The 22,764-nt window shown below is 53.9% G+C and overlaps 1 protein-coding gene across 4 annotated transcripts; it reads right to left on the bottom strand.

Annotated features, from left to right (window-relative positions):
* Positions 1 to 7,535: 7,535 nt before the first annotated feature.
* Positions 7,536 to 21,421, bottom strand: NAA40 (N-alpha-acetyltransferase 40, NatD catalytic subunit). 4 transcript variants are annotated; one of them, XM_061201933.1, is made up of 8 exons: positions 21,142 to 21,420; positions 15,089 to 15,184; positions 13,640 to 13,692; positions 11,136 to 11,231; positions 10,888 to 11,046; positions 10,673 to 10,756; positions 10,165 to 10,242; positions 7,536 to 9,913 (listed from the first exon to the last, which is right to left on the bottom strand). In XM_061201933.1, the coding sequence occupies exons 1-8, from the start codon at positions 21,145 to 21,147 to the stop codon at positions 9,772 to 9,774; spliced, it is 714 nt and encodes a 237-aa protein (XP_061057916.1). In that variant the 5' UTR covers positions 21,148 to 21,420; the 3' UTR covers positions 7,536 to 9,771. The 4 variants fall into 4 exon arrangements, with proteins under 4 accessions (XP_061057916.1, XP_061057918.1, XP_061057915.1 ...); XM_061201935.1 differs by lacking the exon at positions 13,640 to 13,692 and having other exon boundaries at positions 21,142 to 21,421; XM_061201932.1 differs by lacking the exons at positions 15,089 to 15,184; positions 21,142 to 21,420 and adding an exon at positions 14,855 to 15,081.
* Between the last annotated feature and the right edge of the window lie 1,343 nt (positions 21,422 to 22,764).

The raw sequence follows: 22,764 nt of genomic DNA, 5'->3' as shown, positions 1-22,764 counted from the left end.
GGCTCCCAGGCCCTGAGCCATTCAGGGCCCTTCTCCACCCCTCCCCATCTCCCCCACCCTGTTTGTGGGTATTGTTAATGTCCAGCAGTCTTGGTCCACCCTCACTGCCAGCTGCCAGGCCCCCTGCCCTCACCCTGCCCTGGGCCCTGGCAAACAGCCCAAGACAGATGCAAACAGCCCAGGACAGATGCTTCTAAGCACCTCCCCCCACGTCCCAAGGGGCATAGCCTAGGCACACAGGGCTGGGAGGCCCAGACCCCAGCTGCCTGCGCCTGGGAGAATGAAGGGACAGGGACCTCCCTGCAGCCCTACGGGGGCTTTGTCAGGCTTTTGTCCTGTGAACAAAGTAATAACGCCCAGATTAGAGCACTGCCAGGCAAGAGCCCTGGAGAGGCTTTGGGAAGGGATGGCCTTTCTGTGGTTCCCTGGGTTACTCCCTTGAGGAATCTCATGTTCCTCTCCTCTGCCTGCGTCTGGAGGAAAAAGAGTGAATGTTTGTCGAGCAGGTACCCCTGTGCTCTGTTCCAGGGCTTTCCTCGTGGCCCCTGTGATGTGACTTCTTTCAGAACTCCCGTCAGAGAGGAGGCAGGAGGCTTGCAGAGGTTAAATAAGGCAGCTGGATTAATACCAACGTCTCTGCTCTCTCCCCAGTCCCCCAGCAGCCCACCCCTCCCCAAAACTAGGGACAGTCCATCAACAAGAGAGCAGTGAACCCAGGTGATATTTTATATAATGAAACACTATACAGCAGTGAAAATGAACAAACTACAGCTGCAACATGGATGGTTCCCACAAACGTAATGTTGAGCAGAAGAGGTCAGATGTCCAAGAGCACAGACTGTGTGGTCCTGTTTGTATAAAGTGCAACTGCAGGCAGGACTAAGCCATTGTGGTGGGCGGGGAGTCGGGTGGTGGGAATCCTGGGGGAAGAGGGAGGGCATAGGATTGGGAGAGGCACGAGGGGGCTTCTGGGGGCTGGTTACAAGAATGCGTCCACCGTGATAATTCCATCATGAGTGGCTGGACATTCACGACTTGTGCACTTTTCTGTATGCCTATTACACTTCAGTTAAAAAAGTTTTAAAACAGATAAGAAAAAAGCAAGGAAAACATAATGTGTGATAGGATCTTGTTTTTCTAAAACAAAGAAAACATCCCTAGGGAAATAGATACGCAGAGATAGAAGTTTGGAAGGACACACACAAGTTGTGAACAGCAGTGCTCTCTAGATGATGGCAGGAAAATGGGCTTTTTCTGCTGCATTTTCCAATATTGCACATTGGGCACTTTTTTTTTTTTTTTTTTTGGCCACACCCTGCAGCATGCAGGATCTTACTGCCCCAACTAGGGATCGAACCTGCGCCCCCTGCAGTGGAAATGCGGAGTCTTAACCACTGGATCATGAGGGCAGTCTCTTGGGCACTTCTTTTGGCATTAGAATAAGCAAGCATTGGGACTTCCCTGGTGGCGCAGTGGTTAAGAATCTGCCTGACAATGCAGGGGACACGGGTTCGAGCCCTGGTCCAGGAGGATCCCACATGCCTTTGCGCCACAACTACTGAGCCTGCGCTCTAGAGCCCGCGAGCCGCAACTACTGAAGCCTGCGCGCCTAGAGCCCGTGCTCTGCAACAAGAGAAGCCACTGCAATGAGAAGGCCGAGCACCATGATGAAGAGTAGCCCCCACTCGCCGCAACTAGAGAGAGCCCGCGCGCAGCAACAAAGACCCAACGCAGCCAAAAATAAACAAATAAAATAAATAAATTTATTAAAAAAAAAGAGAATAAGCAAGCATGGAGAAGGGGGCTCACTGGTCCAGGGAGGGAAGTTTGCCCTGTGGGTGACAGACTCTCTGGGAGGCAGGGATCTCTTCTAACACCCTGGCAACTGCTGTGCTGTCTGCAAGGATGGGGACCTCATTCTCCTACCCCAGGACTGCCCACTACGCTCGCATTGCTGGGAGTCTCTCCTGCGTCATGATGAGGCCTAGAGATCCCAGCCTGGGTCCTGGCTCTGACCCAAGGGCCCAAGCTGTCCCCCCGACCCCACCCCCTTCCCTGAATGGAGCAGTAGGAATAGATCCCAAGCCTTGGGGATGGGTGGAGGAGCTGGTCCTTACTCCTGAGACCAGTGTCACAATCCAGGCCCCCAGTCCCTGATGGTCATATATGGACTGGGAAGATCCCAGATGCCCCATCCCAGGGCTGACCCCCAGAACCTACTGGCCATACATGGGTTAGAGAAACACCAGGTGACCCCACCCCTGGCTTGGTCCCCGTCCATTAAAGGCTCTGGCTCAACCATTGCTCTCTCCAAATATGGAGCTGTGAGACCTAGGGAGGGGGTCAGACCTGACCCCCCACCCCAAACACACACACCTTCTGGAGTTTGCCACCTCACAGACCATCTGACACAGAGCTGGTCTGAACCTGAGCTAGGGGTCTCCAGTCTCCCCACTGGCCTGAACTCCCCTCCTGGCACGTCAAGTGAGTGCTGGGCACTGAGCCCCGGGGCTATAGGGTGAAGAGACCCCTCCCAGGCCGCAGAGGGCAGCTGCTGCCTCTCTGTAGGCCGGTGGGGACTGTCTCCCTATGGTGGGGGTAGCAGCAGGACGCCCTTGTAGAGCCTCAGGAAGAGCCCAGTGTCCAAAGAGGAGGGTTCAAGAAGAGGGAGGGGATTTATTTTAATCTTTGCAATAACTCAGCAAGGAATGCCTGCCTACTTCTTTGATGAGGAAACAGGCCCAGAGAGATTAGATAACTTTCAGGGTCACAGAGCCCGTGAACAGGATTCTCAAAGAGGTCTTCTGGCCACCCTCTCCCTCCACTCCCACCAGACTGTACACTCCATGAGGTGAAGGAGAGGTCACATCAGCTTTATTTGCCGATGTATACCCAGTGCTCAGCAAACAGCAGGTACGCAGTTCATACTTGTTGAATGAATCCTCCAAGATTCAAATCCAGGTCTGAACCCCAAAGTCCATGCTCCTTCCACTACATCAATTAAATGTAACTGACACTTGTTGTTATAAAGTGTGACATGTTGTTTTCACATGCAGCTGTGAAACTGCTATTCCTATCAAAGTAGTATCTCTGTTACTGCCAGTCACAATAGTAGTTCTATAACTGCTAAGGGTCACACAGAGAAATTAAAAATGGGGGCTTTCACGCAAAAAAGGGGAGAAAGGGTTAGGAAGAGCCGGCCCTGGTCTGGGTTGTACTCAACAAGGAGCAAAGATCCCCCAGGGCGGGGGTGGAACAGGAACGGAGCAGGGTCCCAAAGGGGCATCTGCTCTTCCTGGGGCACAGCTGTCACCAGGAGCCAGACATCCAGGGCAGGCCAGGACACAGCTGTCGGGGGCGGAGCAACATGGGAGGGTGAGGGCAGGGGGCAGGGCTGGGGTGCTGCCCTCCCCAGGGGGACTCAGCTGTCCTGGCCTAGGCATCCCGCAGCTGGCTGGAAAGGTGCAGCTGCCAAGGCACAAGGAGGCTGTGGGCTGGGGTGCGGGGTGCCCACCTGGAGCCAGGTGGTAGTTAACCCCTTTCTGCCTGCAGCCCACAGCCAGCGGCCAAGTGTGACGAGCCAGCTCGGGTGTGACTATGGTGCTGGCTTGGGGAAGGTCCCCCACACCCGTGCAGTCACGGCACTCAGGTCTCCAAGTCTGCCTGCCACTGCCCCTACTCCATAGTACAGATAGGTAAACTGGAGACCCACAGAAGGGGAGGGCTGCTGGGCTGGATGACCCCCCCCCCAGCACACCCAAGGTCTCCTTCCCCAGCTCCCCAGGGCATCATGATGGGCTTGGACCAGGACTCGTATGTGGGCAAGAGGCCCAGAGCAAGTGCAGCATTCTTTTGCTCAAGTACCCCACGGAGCATGGCATCATCACCAACTAGGACGACACGGAGATCTGCACCACAGCTTCTACGACAAGCTGTGCGTGGCCTGGGAGGAGCACTGGGCACTGGTCATCAAGGCCCCCCTCACCTCGAAGGCCAACAGCAAGATGAGGACCGCTCAGGTCATGCTCAAGACATTGAACCTTCCTGCCACATAGGTGACATCCAAGCCTGTGCTGAGGCTATATGCCTCTGGCCGCACCAGTGAGGACCAGGCCCCCAGTCTCACCCCTACTGTGCTGTAACCTCGTGTCCAGAGCCCTCTGACTTCTGGGCCCCCAGCCTGGACTCACTACTCCAAACCCTGGGCCCCCTCTCCACCTCTGGACTCCTGACGTCTGACCTCCAGCCCTGGGCGAACCCCCATAAATTTTCATTGCTCTCTACACCCCATCTCACAGCCAGACCCCCAGAGGGCCCTAAGGCCCAGCACCTGAGAGCCCCATCCCTGATCCCCACACCCCTCCTGCCATGTCCCCGTCCCTCCTGTTCCTTGTATCCAGCATTCAGGACACGGGTTGCCCCAGGAGTACAGGCCACTTCCTGGCGCCCCCTCCCCAGCTCCGCCTGAAGCCCCTGTGTAACGCACCCCCCACGCATCATGCTGGACCCTGGGGGTGGCAGCACCCCATCTGAGGACTGTGTGCTGCCCCTTGCCACCCAGCGCCTGGGCCGGGAGGGCCGGGACCTCACTGACGACCTCATAAAGACCCTCACTGACGACCTCATAAAGACCCTCACTGAGTGCGGCTACTTCTTTGTCACCACTGGTGAGGGGCTGGGGTGGATGAGGCACCCTCTGGCCCACTCCCCACGATAGCACCCTCCTGTGCCAGGTCAGAACCACCCAGCAGCACAGGGCGTGGCGCACCAACCTTCTCCTGGGTCCTGGTGAGGAGGAGGGCAGGTGGCACCCGCGGGCAGCTGCAGACACCTCCAGGTCGGCTCTCACACCTTGGCTCATGGCTGCACCCCCCAATCCCATTCTGCCAGCGGCTCCAAGCCCTCTCACCTGGTCCCTTTCCTTCAGGTCCTCCTCCCTCCAACCTTGGGGTGGCCTACCCTGAGCACAGGGCAGCCCTTCCCTGCCAGCCTGTAGCAGACGTTCATCTTCTTAGAGCAGGGATCCCGAAAGCCCCAGGACAGGCTTTCATGTTCACCTTGTCTCCTGCACAGGTAGGATCCAGGCATTGCAGAAACCGTGCACATGCGCACGTGGCAGTGGGGCCCCCGCGGGGGCTGCTCTCCCACCCTGGGCAGGGATGGGATTCAGAGGGCCTGGGTCAGAGGGGGCTAAGCTGGGCTGCAGGCTTTGGAGCCAGGGCTCTGGCAGGAGATCATGCGGGGACATGGAGGGAAAGCTGGGGTCTGTGGCCCTGGACTTTGAGCATGAGATGACTGTGGCTGCTTCCTCCTCCCTTGGAGAAGGCAGGTCATCACCATTGGCCCCACCCCTGTCCTAAGACCCTCTTCCAGCCCTCCACCGTGGGTGAGTCTCTGCTTCCGCAGGGCGGACATGCCTTGATATTGACCTTCTCAACTCCAGTCCCCGTCTTTCTGGGCAGCCCCTTGCATGGGAGAGAAGGCAGGCCTCTCTCAGGAGAAAGCGCCCCTACTGGCCAGGCCCTGAGAGGGAAGACAGGACCTCAAGACCAGGCATGGAGCCCACCAGGACCAACAAGACAACCCACGACTGCATCGTGAAGGGTGACATCGACATCCACAAGGACCTGGATGTCAACAACATCCTGTCCGGGGGCATGACCATGTGCCAGGGCACTGCAGGCGGATGCAGATCCTGCCCTGGCACCCAGCACCATGAAGATCAAGTGTGAGTGGTTGCTGGCGGAGCAGGGAATCACCAAATGCCAGTTTCCTTCCTCGCCGCAGCCAAGTAACAACGCGCCTGCATGGGGCTGTCCAGTCTCCGAGCCGCCTCTGCAGCACCTCCCCTACAGTCCCAGACCCTTGACCTCAAGCGGTAGAGAAACGACCTGTTGCACTTGGAGAGGGAAAAGCAGAAAAAACTAGAATACACCTGCTGTGTTTGAACTGACCACTTTCAAGGCCTGCCAGTAGAAACGTCTGGCGACCAGGTTTCTCACACTGGGGAAACGCAGTCCCTTTCAGACCATCTCAGGCTCTGACCAAAACTGAGGCCCTCTGGTCCAGCCACTGTGCCTCTTGTTCCATCCGCCACTGACGGGGTGGCGTTCCAGCCAGTGCCGCTTGAGTGACAAAGTCTGAGCTGCAGGTGGAGGGAGGGGTGGGGGCAGCCACCTCAGAGGACCCAAGAGGGAGCCCGCCACGTAGGAAGGTGGTGTGGAGGGCGCAGATGGGGCCAGCAGCGGGGAAGGAAGGGCCCCCAATCCTTCTGGCTCTGGCCATTCACCCTGCGGCAAGAGGATGGTCATTCCAAGGAATTCCTGCCTGGGATTAAGACAGCCTTCAAGGAACAAAGAGCTCTGGGGTGGGGAGGGGGCAGAATTCCCTCACAGGAGACGTCTGTTGAATGATTCTGACTCGCCAGCATTTGAAATGCTCTCTCCTTTCCCAAGGACTGGGAGGCCTTTCTTCACGCCTCCAAGGTAAGGCAGCTGCACAAACCCTGGCTGTGTCCCCACCCACGAGGCTGAGGCCACAACATGCTGGCACCCACGAGACAGCTGTTAACCCTGCTCCTCTTTCCCCAGATCACTGCCCCACCAGAGCTCGAAGACTCAGTAGGGCTTGGGGCTCCATCCCGGCCGCCCTCTCCACCTTCCGGCAGATGTGACCACCAAGCAGAAGCACAAGGAGGTTGGCCCCTCCAGTGTCCACAGGAAGCGCTCTGAGCCCTGGCTCCCGGCCCACTTCCTGCCTCTGCTCCCGGCTCCCCCGGGCCAGGCACGGGCCTGGGAGAGAAGTGCACAGCTCCATCTGTCACACTCGAGGGGCCAGAGCCTCCCCCAGCTCATAACTTTCCTGCCCTGTCAGGCCTGACATGAGTTACCCTTCCTTTGAGCCTTCGTCTTTTGTGAGTGGAGGGAAGAGGGGGCTGGAGTCTTTTTAAGAGACACAGAATATTCTGAGGAACCCAATAAAGTAAAAGGGAGGAAAGAGTCACCAACACTCTCGTCTATTCAACTCCCACACAAGTGTTCTGGAATTTACCTTTACCCACATATGTCCAATGTCACAACGCCTGGCCTGGGACTCTCTCCAGCGGCGGAGCAGGTGCCCCTCAGGAGAAGACTTGTGACCTCTACCCAGGGCTTTTGGGAAGTGGCACAAACACATGCATTCGGTCTCAGTTCCCATCTCTGGCTCCTCGCCCCAGACACCCTGAGGTTTTCTCAGCCCAAAGCTTCCTTCACAGGAAGAGGTGTGGGGCGTCACAGCTATGTGTCCCCCAGGGTTTAGGCCCAACGCTGGGATGGTCTGAGCCCACGCTGCCGATGGCACCCCAGCAGCAGGAAGCCGTCCCAGCAGCTGAACAAAGTGTCTTTTATTTGTGACATACAAATACAACCAATGCAAAAAGAGATCACTTTTTCCCTTTGATTCCAGTGATAACAAGTTGCTAAAGAAAAAAAAAAAAAAAAAAATATATATATATATATATATATCAAGAAGTTTATCTTCAGTTTCCTCTAAAAACAAAACCAAACAAACCAGGAAGGGTTAAAAAGAACCATACACATGTCATATACACATCTGACATCAATGAAAATAACCTGAAATAGGGTGGATACAACTAAAAAACAAATCTCAAAATTAATATTTTAACATGCCCCACACAAACCAAAAAGCCTGGTACAAAAGGCCTGCTATGTTTCTTAAAACCAAGACCTTGGGGAAATGGAGAGACTGAAGGTTGAGAACTGAATGGACTCAACACCAACAACAGGGTGACCTGCGGGTCTCAGGCAGCGCCTCCCCACCCAGCCAGAGCCCCCAGCAGCCCTTGGGAAGTGGCACAGGCGGCTGGACAAGCAGGGCCCAACACCAAGTACCCATCTACCAATGGGGCTCGGTGCCAGGTGTCCAATGAGGGGAGACACGCACACTTAACTCCGTTTATGTGGGATTTACGCTGGGGTCCCTTTTGGTCCCCTTCGGTGGGAGGTATCAGAAATCCATGATCTAAGACAATAAATATTTATCACTCTCTGTCCTTTGACAGACAGCAGGGATCAGAGGAAAAGCTCTTCCTAAATACGATTCTGTCATTCCATGATTCTTGGAAGGAGCCCTCCAATGCCCTTCCAGCAATGAAGACTCTCCCCCTTGGGTAAAATCTCCTGGGAGTCAGCAGGGTAGGGGCAAAGGTGGGCTTATTCCAGTGTAAAGCTGCAAGGCCCTCTCCAAGGGAGTGCCACGTCCACCGCTGGCAGGTCAAGAGCAACACGGAGCACTCAGCGGAGAGGCTGTGCGCACAGGCCCGGCACAGGCGGGACCCTGGGGGAGAGGCGAGAACAGCTCCGGGGAGAGGAGACCGGGGAGATGGCCGGCACAGGCAGCCTGAGTCAGGGCAGAGGGTGGGGCGTGAGCAGACCGAGGTCGGAAGGACTGACAGACCTCCTCCGGAACAACCTCGCAAAGGCAGAGCCTTTGAGACGCTCCCTAAGGCAGAGCTCAAGGTTGTCCAAGGGGAGGCGGTAGGTGCTTCTTCCTGGATAAGGATTTGGTCATTTTCTTCCCTGGAAGGGTATACGGCCTGGGGATGAGGGCAAGTTTAAGCTCTGACCCTGCGCCCTCTCTATCCCGGGAGGGGAGAGGAAGCTTCTCCCGCCCCCGCCCCCGCCCGCCACAGGTGACACCAGAGAGAAGAGCAGCGTCTGGCCAGGCTGGGGAGTGCAGGAAGGGGCTGCTGCTGGCTGGGGGCTCTCCAAAGGGGGGAGTGGCGGTGGGGGGTACCCACCTTCAGAGAGCTAACAGCACCAAGATATGAGAGGAAACGGCACTAAATACGGCAGGAGCAAGGGGCCTTCTGGGGGAAGACAAGGGGCTCCCTGATGTTATTCCCCCTTGAGAGTAAGAACAGGGGTATCGAGTGGGGTGAGAGGCAGGGGAAGAAACAGTGGTGAGAGGTGACGGAGAAGAGCAGGCAGGGCTCCAGCTCTTTTCTGTGAATAAAAATCTCGAGTCACTGCCATGAGATCCAGAGGTTAAGCTCAGGGTGCAGCCAGGTCCCAAAGCCCGGAGAAGCCATAGTCCCCACGGCAGACCCCATTCACACCTGTTCCTGGTCCTCTCGGCCCCTCACTGACAGCAATGGGGAGAGGTGGGCAGCCTTTCTCCCAGAGTCGGCTGGTCCCCTGGGATGACTCCACTCTAAATGGATCCACGAAGGCACAGCCAGAAAGAGCTCCCTTGATTCCCTGTGTCGTGGCACAAAAGACCTTCCTGAGGTCTCCACTGGAGCGTCCCATCCATGAAACAGGAGTCTCTCTGAAGACTCTCTCTACGCCCACATCTTACACCGAGCCCATTCCTCTTTGGGAACCAGCCAGACCCTGACCCAGGGCTCCAGGACTTTCATGAAGGTGGGAATAAACACTCCATTTGGCCAGCAGTGTGTGTGGCGGGGAGGGGGGCTTGTCAGGAATCCAGCTGTAGGGAAGTCGGAGAACCCACGCTCAGGGCCGAGAGCCGAGTGAGAAGGCAGCCACCGTGAGAGGATGCGCCTCGTGCCCCGGCCTCCGCCGGCTCTTCCGGCAGCATCCTCTCCTCTCTGCTCCCTCCGGCACCCTGCTCTTCTAGGAGAGAGCAGGAGGGGCGGCGCGGACCACTCCTCCCCAGGGTTGGGGCTGAGGAGGCCACAGCTCTGAGGGCACCTGGCAAGCGGCTTGAAACCGGGGAGAGAACAGGCCTTGGAGAGAGCTTGGGAGTTCAGTGGCAGCAGCCACCACAGTGCCCGCCCGAATGGGAGTGCTGGCTGTCCCCAAACTTGGTCCTCCGGCTCAGGATCTCATAGGAGCAGTCCTCCCCACAGCAACCGGACATGCTTGGGGAAGAGTCGTCGATTTCAAATCTGCAGGCAGGCAGGAGGAAAGGGTTGGCTATGGGCAGCTGACTGCCTTCCTCCCCAGGAGTCAGGGTTCAGGAGCAGGGCAGGGGACCAAGCCACAGGCGCTCCCACACCATCTCCCCAGTTGCCAACCCCAAGGACCTCAGAACCGAGAGCTCAATGTCAGGACGAATGGGGCCAGGATGGGGGAAAAGACGCTGGGGCAGGCAGCTGCTACCACCCAGAGGGTCCCACACCGGGGCCCAGCTCCTTACTGCAGCGCTTCTCTGAAGAACTGGTAGGCACCATGATTGTGCTTAAATACCGTTAACATAACTTTCTTCATCTGTGTGCTGAGAAGGAAGCAGAGAGAACCTTCCAGAAAGAGAAACAGGTGCTAAATCCCGCTTGCTCTCTCGTGTCTCTGCCTGCTGTCTCCCGTTTGCTCCTAAGAAGTATTCCTGAGGCCCGACTCTAGCCTGCCTTGGGCACCCACAGCACTGGGTGCCGCCCTCTGTGACAGGGCTGATCAGGCCCCCACCTGACTGGCTTCCCCTCCAGGTCCTCTCTGCGCCCCATTACTGAGGCGCGGAACAGGCACTCAGAGGTGCTTGCCTCCTTGAGCCCAGTGTACAAAATCTGGAGTCATGGCAGGGCAGAGAGACGCTTACTGAGAGGGTTCTAGACACCTTTCTTCCAGAACAGTCCCGTGAGCCCTGTCCCCCACGGGGGATGCCTCAGCGGCCGCTCCTCCCAGCTGAGCGGTGCACGGACGGCCCTCACCTGTTGGCCATGAGCTGCAGGATCTGTATGAGGAACTTCCCCAGGCCTTTCCGCCGCACCTTGCTCTCCAGCTGCACTTCGTAGCTGGGGGAGGAAAGCAGAGTGAGTGTGGAGCGGCTGCGAGGCCTGCCACAGACCCAGATGGGCGTGCTGGATTTTGCCACTGGCTGGGGTGCCTCCTCCCCGCGCGCCCACCCCTAGGCCAGGGCCCCTACCAGTACAGGACTTCATCCCCGCACTCCACGTCAAACCGGAAGTGAGAAAAGGCTACGGGAACCGAACTGTTTTCCCAAGCGATGAGGTACCAGGCTCGGTCATCCGTCATCTCCTCGCGTTTCTCTCTGTCCTTCCAGCCCCACTCGCTCTGCTCATACCTGGGAGACAGGGGTGGGGGGTGGGGGTCAGTCAGGACAGGGACTCTGGAGAGGAGGGCCAGGCTCCCTGCCCGAGAGGGCGTGCTTACATGGTCTGCATATTGGTCTTGGTCAGGTCGAAGGCCCAATCCACGGTGGCCGGCTCCAGGCCAGACACTCGCTTACATTCAATGGAGACATTTAACCTGAGAAGAGGAAAAGGAGGCGTCTGGAGGCGGCTACAGGCCCGGCACCACCCGCTGCCCTGACAGCCTGACAACGAGGCCCGCCTGGTCTCAGTTAATCTACAGAGAAAAGCCGAGCCCGGATGTGACTACAGAAGGTGCCTGTGAAGGAACTAGGCTGTTCAAGCCGAGATTAACAACTGTCATCACCAGCCCACCACCCTGACCACAAGCCCCATTTCCTGCCTTCCCTGCACAGCCCTTATCAGACTCAGCACTTTGTAAACTTCGGTCCCTCTCTGCCAGCTCTTTGCTCTCTCCACCCTCTCTTCTGTAGTTTGTTATAAACACCGGAGTCCTCTCTGTTCCCTCAATTCCCGCCCTTAGGCATTTTTCCTGTTGCTTTCATTTGGAATCAAGTCTTCACTGGGCTCCCAGGGGACCTCTTCCTTCTTATCTACCAATCTTGCCAGCAAAAGCAGCTGGATGACCTCAGGCCCTTCAAGAAGACTATGGCCCACATCCCCCTGAGGAGTCCTGCCCACTGCTTCCTCTGCGGACACAGTGGGTGCTCTCAGCTGATCAAACAGGGTAGATCGGGATTCACCCCGATGCTCTGTTTTCCTAAACTAATGAATGATGTAGGTGTTCAGGTATCGACCTATTTTTTTTTTTTTTGGCCACACCGCGTGGCTTGCGGGATCCTAGCTCCCCGACCAGGGACCGAACCTGGGCCGCGGCAGTGAAAGTGCCAAGTCTCAACCACTGGACCGCCAGGGAGCTCCCTCAATCTGCTATTTAGGTCTAAATGAATTAAATAAATTACAGTTAAACTCCTTGGCCAGACTGTGAAATCATATTCTCCAGGTAGTGCCACATTCTGAAAGGACTGACTCGACTCCTCAGAAGACATCACCACTGGAATCCATGGTCACCTCTGCTGTCTGGTATGTCATATGAGCTGCACATGTGTGTGGCCTTGTGAATTCAGAACTTCCTGGCTCTGAACAGCCTTCCTTTCTTTCCAAGTACTGACCACGTAGTGGTCAGAAATGCCCACACACAGCACTGCAACTGTCTTAGCTATAAATTTTCTCAAGGCTGGTTTGCAAGTATAAATTCTCCACTAATCTGAGTTCCTTAAGTACATGAAAAAGTAGGATCACAGCCACACAAATCACACACAATTCCAGGTACCAAATGAGCCCAGAGTCAGCTGGCAATGCCTGCTTCAGAGCTGGTCCATATTTCTGGAAGTCAGTGGGAATGTGGGATAGGGAACACTGAGAGAGATCACAGTGAGGAATCTCTGAACTATGTCAAAGGACTTCCCAGAGGCTGAATGATGACAAAGCTTCTGGAGGAACCATAATGCATCTGATCACAGACAGAATTAATTAATATGATACTATGAAATTCAGACACAGCTATGAAAGGCAAATGTAGTATTACCTACTATAGTCCTTCCTTCATAATTCATGCATTTACATTTGTCTTATCTTGCTCATTAAAATACTCACACCAGTTGCAACTTACAGAGCTGGATATAGTTTCTTTCCTCCTTAAAACAACCTTGCAAGTTTGGCATCATCATTCCATTTAACAGATAAAAAATGAGGCTTGAAGAATATGTTGACTTAACCAAATACAGTTAATAAGAGGCACTGTTATGATTCAGACCCATAGCAATGATTCTGTAAAATCATAGCCCCTGTTTTTCCCTCAGCCAACAGCATCTCGGGTAAGACAGATAATGCTACCTATTTTACAAACCAAAGGAACAGAGAGTGGAAGGGGGCTTTAGTCTCGATTCTGCAGTGAACTGGATTAGTAAAAAGAACAGTAGTAATAACAACTAACACTGACCTAGCCTTTCGTATGTTCCAGGCACTAACACTTTACATCTAATCCTCCTGACAACTCCATGAGGAAGGTACCCATTTCTGATTTGAAAACTGAGGCACAGAGAAGTTAAGTAATTTGTCCAGGGTCACAAAGCCAGTAAGTGGCTTTTAACAATTATACTATAGACCCAGGGAAAGAACGCTGGACTGGGAATTAAAAGCTGCGCCCTGCAGTCAGGGAGAAACTCCATAAGCTCAGACATCTCATTCAGCTTCTCGGAGCTTCGGTTTCCCAGATGAGTCGGCCCAAACTTGATTTTTCACGTTTGTTTCAGCTCTATGGTTCTTCGTCGGAGAGAATAACAAGTCCCACAGAGACATCAGTCTGAGATTAGGCAATCTTTGCTCATTTGCAGATTCCTTTGTCTCCCTAACTGGGGGATTTTATATCAACAGGGTACTAGCCATCTTTTCTGCTTTTTCATTAACGAAGAATGAAACAATTTGGGTCTGAGGAAGCCTACTCTGGAAAGGTGAATTCCTGAAGAGACTCAAGGAGACAAGTTAGGAATGCTGAACACTCACCCATTCCGATCATATTTCTTGAACACTGGGAAAGCCTCTAACGGGTCTCCAAGCTGCGGAGGGAAAGAAAAGAGGAGTAGCACAAACACTCGCCTAGCAGAGTCACAGGCTCCACCCGGAAGTACCGCGCTGTGCGGACCCAGTGGAGGCTCAGCTCCCAGGGCCAGGAGCCGCCCTTATATACGGACCCTCCATTTGCCTCAGCTCTGAAATCACACGTAGGAGGGAGGCTCTGGGAAGAAGGCCCAACAGGGTTTTAGCTTCATTTGATGGGGTAAGAAGAGACTTTACTGCCTAATTCTAAGACTGGCCTCTGGGCATAAAACCTACTCAGCACCCACCTGACCCAAGAGAGAAGACAGGTCCCTTGCTCCACTCCCATAATTTTTTTTTTTTTAATGATACATTTTCTTCTGATTTTAGTTTTGGCTACATGCTATAAGCTTTTTTTTTTTTTTTTTTAATTTATTTATTTTTGGCTGCATTGGGTCTTTGTTGCTGCACGCAGGCTTTCTCTAGCTGTGGCGAGCCAGGGCCACTCTTCGATGCGGTGTGCGGGCTTCTCATTGTGGTGGCTTCTCTTGTTGTGGAGCACAGGCTCTAGGGTGCGCGGGCTTCAGTAGTTGTGGCTCGCGGGCTCTAGAGTGCAGGCTCAGTAGTTGTGGCAGACGGGCTTAGTTGCTCTGCGGCATGTGGGATCTTCCCGGACCAGGGCTCGAACCTGTGCCCCCTGCACTGGCAGACGGATTCTTAACCACTGTGCCACTAGGGAAACCCCACTCACATACTTTTGAGAGGCCCCCAACTAACCTCTCCTGGTCAAAACCCAAAATGAAAAATCATGTCCCTGCGCCACGTCCTTGTAAGTGTGAATGTTTACTGAGTGGACTAAAAGAATAACAAAAACTGGGACATGAACCGGGGCAGGAAGGGTGACCAGAATCTCTCTGGTTCCACTGGAAAGCTGAGCCACTCCCAGTCAGGCCCACCGGGTGCTCAGAATCTCAGCTACTCCTCCCCCGACTGTGGCCCCTCGAAACCAGGCTGCTGCATCCCTGGCACAACCTGTGGTACCTCATGGGCAGGCAATAAATGTTTGAAGGAAAGAATGAGAAAACTATACCACATTTTACCAGGGAGGTTTCCTCCCCCAAATGCAAAACCCTAGGAAAAATTTCTGCAGACCCTCTTCTAGTGTTAAGGAAGGAGACCCACAGAGAGAAGACGCCACTTCCACTTCAATCCACACTTCCCTGCACGCCTGGGCCAATCCGCTGGCCCTCCTCGCAGCTCTCTGCCAGCCAGGCTAGTTTTCCCCGGCAGCAAGGAGGCAGCAGAGGTATGGATGCGTAGTAACAAATTCTGCCACATGGTGGCGCCAAAAGAAATCAAATTGAAAACCAAGTTGCAGTTCCAGGACGAAGGGACTAGGAAGGAGGGGAGAGTCACCCTGTTGGCGGCGTCCACTTTGGCACAGACAGCATCCATGGCTGCTCGCTCCTCCAACCGCTTCTGTTTCTTCTCCTTTGCTTTGCTCGACTTCCTCTGCAACAGGGAAAAGCAAAGTTGGCTGGAAGGTTGTGACCAAAGACTTGACTTTGACTTTCCCTTTGGAGACCCTAAGGGTCAGTCCCCAATCCACAGCAGAAACTCCGGATCCTGGCTGCCGGATCCTGCTTGGTAGGGTAGGAAAGACCCAAGCGCGTCCCAGTCATGAGACCTTGGGAGCGTCACTAGACTTCTCAGCTTCCCTATCAGGAAGAGTACTGACCCTTGGGACCACTGGGTCACTGTGAGGACCCAGTGAGAGCACGTGACAACACCTGAAGCAGAGCCTGGCCCCCCAGCAGCTGCCTAATAAATATTCACTCATTCATTCCCTCCTAAGGTAGGAACAAGTAATTTTAGACACATTCAGGGCAGGTTTCAGGCAGGTGATGGCATCTGAGGTAGCGGCTGACAGCTGTTTCTAAGTATAAATTCATGCAGTAAGCCTTTTCAGTGTATTCTGGCTTCAGAAAACAAAGATCTGGTCTGGGGGCAGCCTCTTCGGGAGCTGAGTCTCCTTTCTAAGCTAGGGCTGGGCACTCTGGCTTAAGGCGACGGAGCTGTTCCCAGAAACGGCTGCTCAGCCAAAGCCAGTGAGTGGCAGACACACCGAGCACCTAGTAGCGACAGGGCAGAGTGAAGGGCCCCAAGGGGTTCATCTGGGGACAGAGGCCATACTGACACGTGGTCAGCAAAGCCAAGTTGCAGGGCACACAGGCAACAGAGGAGGAGCAAAGGGAGGCTGTCCTTACACAGAGAAGCAAACTGCAAACCGCCTGTAACTCCAGATGGAGCAGATCCTGTTTGGAGGCTCACGTGAGGTTTTCTCAAATCTAAATGGACCCTCTTACCCTCTTGTAAAAACTGGTAGCACAGGGAAAAGAGCCCAAGCTCTGGGGTCCAACAGACCTTGTCCAAAGCCTCCTTCTGCCCTTTATTCCCTTCGGGTCTTAGGATAAGACACAACCATTCTTCGAGCCCCCTTCCCTCATCTGATGAGCAGGGCCCTTGATACCTCCTTTGAAGTATTAAGCCCATGAGGGTTACTATGGCCTGTGCTCAATAAATGACACTTTCCATCCTCACTCCCAAGGAGGAGCAGAGCAGCACAGGCATCCGGAGGTGCCTGCCCACCCAGCCCGAGTCCTGAAGGTACCCCAAAGGCACTGGGAAGATGGCTCTGCTTTTTACCAACCGCACTGCCTCTTCTGCCCCCACCCCTCCCTTCCCTGACCTCACCGGAGAGAGGTTTTGCCTCCTCCGATCCCACAGTAGCCCTGACACTGATTGGCCCAGGAAACGGTGAGCTGAATACCCAGCTGCTGGATAAATTCTACCCTCTGTTCCTCAAGGCATGACACTGCTTAACTCCTATTTCAAGCAACCAGAAGGCAAGAGCTCAGATACTAGGGACTCACAGGGATGGCCCTTCTAGGCATAGACTCGCCCAGCACCAGCGTTTACTATCTGCAGGCTGAGCACTGTGCAGAAAGCCGAGAGCTAGCGCCCATTTCTTACCTCCCTAGAGGAACAAACAGAAGAGAACAGACTGTCTTCATAACACTGGGATCTCGGGACAGAACTAGCCCCTCTCTACGACAAAGAGGTTTTAGATCATCCACCTTTTTTCCTCTGGGAATCTGGGTTTCAAGACAACACTGAGAGATACACTCATCTTGCAAAACACTTTCACCAACATTATCTGGTTCAATTCTCAGGGCAGAAACCATCACCTCCCTTTACACAAGAAACTGAGGCTCAAAGGGCTGGAGCGACTTGTTTGAAGTTCCCCAGAGAGTAAGCGGCAGAGGGGAGACTCAACCCCAGGGCTGGGCTGCAGATTCAGTGTTTGTCCCACCAGCCACTCTGCCTCCCTCCGGGAGAGCCTACACCAGCGTCCAAGGCCTTCTCAGCTCCGCCAAGGTAAGGTCAAGACAAGACCTCAGGAGCCTCAAGGCAGCCACTTGGTGATTCACTTCTCATTACCCTTCTGGCTCGGTAACAGCTGACGTGACATGCCCGCACAGCGCCACCCCAGACCCTACGTCCACACTGAGGTAGGGGTAAGGGACAGGGAAACTTGAGACGGAAGGTCGCCAGGGCTGTGCAATGGGGCAGAAAGAATATGAGCTCTGGCATCAAACAGGCCAGGCCACTGTTCCTCCTGCCACCCGCCGTGTGTGAAAGGAACTCCACCTCCAGGAAAATGGGAACACAACTGCTGGCCTCACAGAACAGCCAAGGACAGGTCAGAAGCCAGCACACCATCCCAGTCGGTGCCAGCTGCCTGCCTCCAGCCTGCACGTTAGCTCTACGGCACAGAGCTGAGGGATCAGAGGTGCTGGAAGGAAAGCGCGACTCCCAGGACCCAGAAAGCACTGAAGTGTGGGTTCCCTCCACAGCATCTCATTTCTAAGCACCAGAAGTAAGTAATTCCTAAGCACAAGCAGCGGGAGGGCCAAGTCCGGGCCTCCAGGAGATTCATGGGCTCATTCATGCAGGGGAACAGGTGAGCCAGGCGACTCTCAGTGACGCTTGGGGCCGCCATGGCCAGAGACTGCGGATAACGAAAGAGCCCCTTAAGCGCTTGGCTGCCTGCACACGGGGTATGAGGCAGGCTGCGGCAGGCGGGGCCAGACAGGCAGGGGCCCTCCCTCAAACCCAGCACACGCTAGGAAAAGTAGTCTCCTACTGTTCCAATTAGCTTTGTCCTGCCTTGCGGAGGTAAGACTATCCTGCAGGGACACAGGAAAATTCTCCTAATTAAAATGGGAAATAAGCACAGTGAACAGTAAAGCTCATTGTGGTTAAGTGTCTTTCCCAAGGGAGCTTTATATAATAAAGAGTGTGGGATTTTGAGTCAAGAGACCCACATTTGATTCTCAGCTTTTCCACTTAATAGCTGTGTGACTTTGAGCAAGTTATTTACTCTCTCTCCAACAAGTTACTCAGTTTCTCTGAACCTCAATTTCCATATCCATAAAATGGGGCTAACAATGCCTATACCTCACAGGACTGTTGTAAGGACAAAATGATACAATGTACTAGATATAAAAATTCCTTACTGTAAGGACTTCTGTTTACAAGGACCTACTAACGATAAACACTCTGCTAGTGCTTTAATAAAGATGATTTATTTCAATCTTTGCAATAACTCAGCAAGGAATGCCTGCCTACTTCTTTGATGAGGAAACAGGCCCAGAGAGATTAGATAACTTTCAGGGTCACAGAGCCTGTGAACAGGATTCTCAAAGAGGTCTTCTGGCCACCCTCTCCCTCCACTCCCACCAGACTGTACACTCCATGAGGTAGAGGAGAGGTCACATCTGCTTTCTTTGCTGATGTATACCCAGTGCTCAGCAAATAGCAGGTGTTCAGTTCATACCTGTTGAATGAATCCTCCAAGATTCAAATCCAGGTCTGAACCCCAAAGTCCATGCTCCTTCCACTACATCAGTTAAATGTGTATGACACTTGTTGTTACAAAGTGTGATATAAATGTTGTTTTCACATGCAGCTGTCAAACTCCTCCCCTTGCTATTCCTATCAAGGTAGTATCTCTCTCTCTTTTTTTTTTTTTTTTTTTTGGCCGCACCTCATGGCTTGTGGAATCTTAGTTCCCCGACCAGGGATTGAACCCGCACCATCGGCAGTGAGAGCGTGGAGTCCTAACCACTGGACCACCAGGGAATTCCCTCAAAGGAGTATCTCTTTGACTGCTAGTCATAATAGTAGTTCCACGACTGCTAGGGGTCACACATAGAAATTAAAAAACAACAAACGCCCAGATGGGGGCAGGAGGCACCTTTCAGAAAAAGGATTTGGCAACCCTTAGGTTTTCAGTATCAATGCCTCCATCCCACAAAGAATCCAGAATCCAGGGGAAAAAACCCTCAGTTTTTGGCAAAGGGAGACAGAGCTCTAAATTCTAATTCCTAAAACACGTGTGGCAGCAAGGGTGCAGGAACTCTGAACAGTGCTCTGTCTGACGCCACTCTCTCAGCCTGTGGTCAGGCTGTCAAATGGAGCAGGGCCCTCTTCTGGAGGGTGACCATTAGGAACCATGACGCTCCTGACACTGAGGTGGGGAGTCCACAGCCCCCACCCATAAGGAATGAGTATGATGAGGGGGTTCCAGCTCTGCTTCAGGGAGGAAAATTCCATTTCTCTTTTGCAGAGACTAGGTAGGGGCTGTTCTGAGAAACACATCTGTGAAGTATGAGTAGTAAGATCAGGGCCCTTAAGGAAGCAGCAAGGATCGCAGGATCTCTGAGGCCTGCTATTTCAACTCAACCAATGGGGAAGTGTTGCACGAGCATGGCATGTTATGCTTCTTGTTTTCTGCTCAGTCTGGAGTGGCTGATGCTGGGTAGACGTTTACCAAGTAATACCAGGGACTCAATATTTTACTGAGTTTCAACAAGACCTGGGGTCTGGGACCTTTCACTAAAATCTAGGTTAAATATGCCTAAGGTTTCCAGACTTGATTTTCTATACACGAAGTACACAGTATCCAAAAGTCCTTGTTGAAACATGATGAATGCGTTTTGACATGGATTACATAAAGTGCTTTGACATGGATAAGACAACTATTTTTGTCTAACAAGTTGATTTATTCAGTCAATAACTATTTGAGTGGAGAGGAAAAAAAATCTAGATTAATAATAGTAGGGACAAACCCAATGAGTTAAAAATAGCACAAATCTATTTTAGATGACTAAAGGCTGAGAATACAGGCAAAAATAACAGCCACTATTTAAGAGGCACCTATGTAGCTATTTACATCCACTATCTGATTTTATCCTCACATCTGTCCTAAAGGGGAGGTATCATCATTCTCATTACATCGATGAGGAAATTCAAATCCACAAAGGCCAGGTCACTGGCACAATATCATGCCACTAGCCAGGGAAGGTAGGGCTGGAACTGAGGTCTCTCTGGCTCCAAAGTCAGGACTCCCTAAAGGTGGTGGAAATTTCATGTAAAAACTAAGATACATGGTACCAGGGAGGGCCAGTTACATTTTTAGGAGAGTGACTGGTGCTACTCTAATTGGGACTTAGGAAGGTGATCTCACAGAAACATGCGGATAACCTCTGCTCAACCCTCTATCAGCACATGCCAGGAAGGGCATAAAATGCACCTCCAGGCTGCCTTGTGCAAAACAGGTGGTCACTATCCATCCCCGGCTGGGGCCATCACCAGTACTCCTCCATCGTCCCCCTGCTCACCTTCTGCACAGCTTCCCCACCCCAAGCCACGTGAAGTAGGAAGACTACTAACAACCCAAGTAATAAGACCCACTTCGGCGCATCTGGGAGGCCTTGAAGGCAGGCCTCTGTCGAAAAGGAACAGAATGTTTTTGGAGCAGGAGGAACCTGGTGGAAAGATTTCGAAAGAGACTGGGGAAACCAGCTTCGCTGAGAAGCCGAGTAGCGGGAGGCGGGCGGCCGGGGATTCGAGAGCCCTGAATCGGGGTTTGGCGCCCAGTCACTGCCCGTGTGACCTTGGCTGGGTGCCTTCTTTTCTCTGGGCCTCGGTTCCCTCCAACCCAGTGTAGGCCTAGGATATGGGAAGCCGCGAAGCCGGTGACAGCAGGGTGATGGGTGACCCCTGGGGGCGGGGGGGATACCCAGGGACCGCGCGGGAGTAGAGGGGAGGCCAAGAAGATAACACGTCCTAAAGGAAGGCAAGGGCGGGCACGACGCGAGAGGCGGGGGGCACCGGAGGGGGTGGGGCCCGGAGACGGGGCTCCCCAGGAGATTCCCGGGCTGCGCCGGGCGTCGGGACACTTAGCCTGGGGGAGTCGAGTCATGTGGGGGCTGGGGGTCACGTGAGGCCGGAGGGGTTCGGGGGTCACGTGAGAGGGGGTTCAAGGAACAATGGGGGCGCAGGGGACGAGGTAAGCGAGGAGCCCTCCCGGCCCTCGCGTCTCCTCTCCCTCCCTCACTCACCCCCATGGCGGCAACGGCGGCGGTGGCCCTCAGCTCCTCCTTCCCACACTTGCCAGCAGGGAGGCGGTAACGGCTGCAACGGCGGCGGCAGCGACACCAGAGCGGCGGCGGTCCCCGCACGGCGCATGCGCCTCGCGGGCTCCCCCTCGGGCCCCGGCGGGCACCGCGCCGGCGCAGAGCCCGGGGAGGGGACGGGGCGGGGAGGGAAGGCGCGCAGGTGGAGAGCTGGGGAGGCGGGCGGAGGGTCTCGCACCCGAAAGAGGCGGGAGGCGAGGAGCAGCGTCGCTCTGGGAATGACGTAGCCCGGGCCCGCCCCCTCCTCGGTTGGCTGTGTCTGTAGCTATGGCAACGGCCGCGCCGCCCCGAGAGAAGCGCGCCGTTGGGCAGCTGGGTGGGTGGCAGCGCCGCCTCTGCGCTCTGTTCCGCTTCTCCCCCACCCGCCTGGGTCAGCCTGCGCAGCAGCCACCTTCCCAGACAACCAAACGCGTCACGACCTCTGAAATACCAGTCCCTCCTACAACCCTCTGGCACAGGGGAAGTCTTTGGAAAATTCCCACCTTCTAGATCATGAACTCTTGAAATTCCTTTTCTAACCAGAGTCATTCATCCTTCTTCTAACCATTCATTCACCCTCCATTCATTCGCTCTCTCAAACACTGACTAGCACTTACACCTACGCTGTGCAGAGCCCAGGGGGCACAGAAAGGAGCAACATGCCATCCCAGTCCAAAACTTACTGTTTAGAGGTGAGACAGGCATGTAACAACTGTATACTGGAGAGTGGAAGGTGCTGTGAAAATGAGACATTAGGCGTCCTGAACAATATTAACTTCAGTCTATCCCAGCAGACCAGTGTGACCTCCACTTGACCCGCATCAGAATCACCTGGGGAGCCTGTGCGCAGTGCACACCCGGGACCTACCCTAGAATCTCCAGGGGTGGAGCCAGAGTCTTCTCTTCTAGGACTTCCCAGATAGGGTCGTACTCATGAAAATCAGAAAAACGCTGCCCAAGACAAACGTCACAGGCTTTGTCAGGTTTTACTCATTATCCCATCATCAGTGCTCAGCACAGGGGTGGCCCCCAAACAGCCACTCAAGCAACATTGGCACTAACCATATGCTAGGCGCTGTTGCAGGCAGCAAAGAAAATACCAAACAGAAAAGGCACTGCCGTCATAGGACTTGTATTCTAGAAGGAAGAGGCAGATAATAAACTAAATGAATGAACCGGTAAAATACGTAACACGTTAGATGATATAGGTTCTATGGAGAAAATAAAGCAGGGAAGACAGATGGGGAAAGTCAGGTTTATAGTTTTAAACTAAGATGTTCAGGGAAGGCAAACAAAAGGTGACATTTGAGTCAAGATCTGAAGGAGGTGAGGCTATCTGGGGGAAGGGCATTGCAGGCTGGGGGTACAGCTAGTGCAATACTCCCCAGCAGGTGCACGATTGGAATGTTTGAAGAACTACACGTAGCACAATGTGGCTGGAGCAGAGTGGGCCGGTGGGAGAAGAGTGGGTGGTGAAATCAGACAAGTAAGGAGAGAATCATTTAGGGCTTGTATGTTTTAAAAAACTTTGGCCAGGGCACTTCCCTGGTGGCTCAGTGGTTAAGAATC

Source organism: Eubalaena glacialis, chromosome 10 (assembly GCF_028564815.1).
Source record: "Eubalaena glacialis isolate mEubGla1 chromosome 10, mEubGla1.1.hap2.+ XY, whole genome shotgun sequence".
Taxonomy (NCBI): Eukaryota; Metazoa; Chordata; class Mammalia; order Artiodactyla; family Balaenidae; genus Eubalaena; species Eubalaena glacialis.
This window is presented reverse-complemented; position numbering and strand designations above follow the sequence as displayed.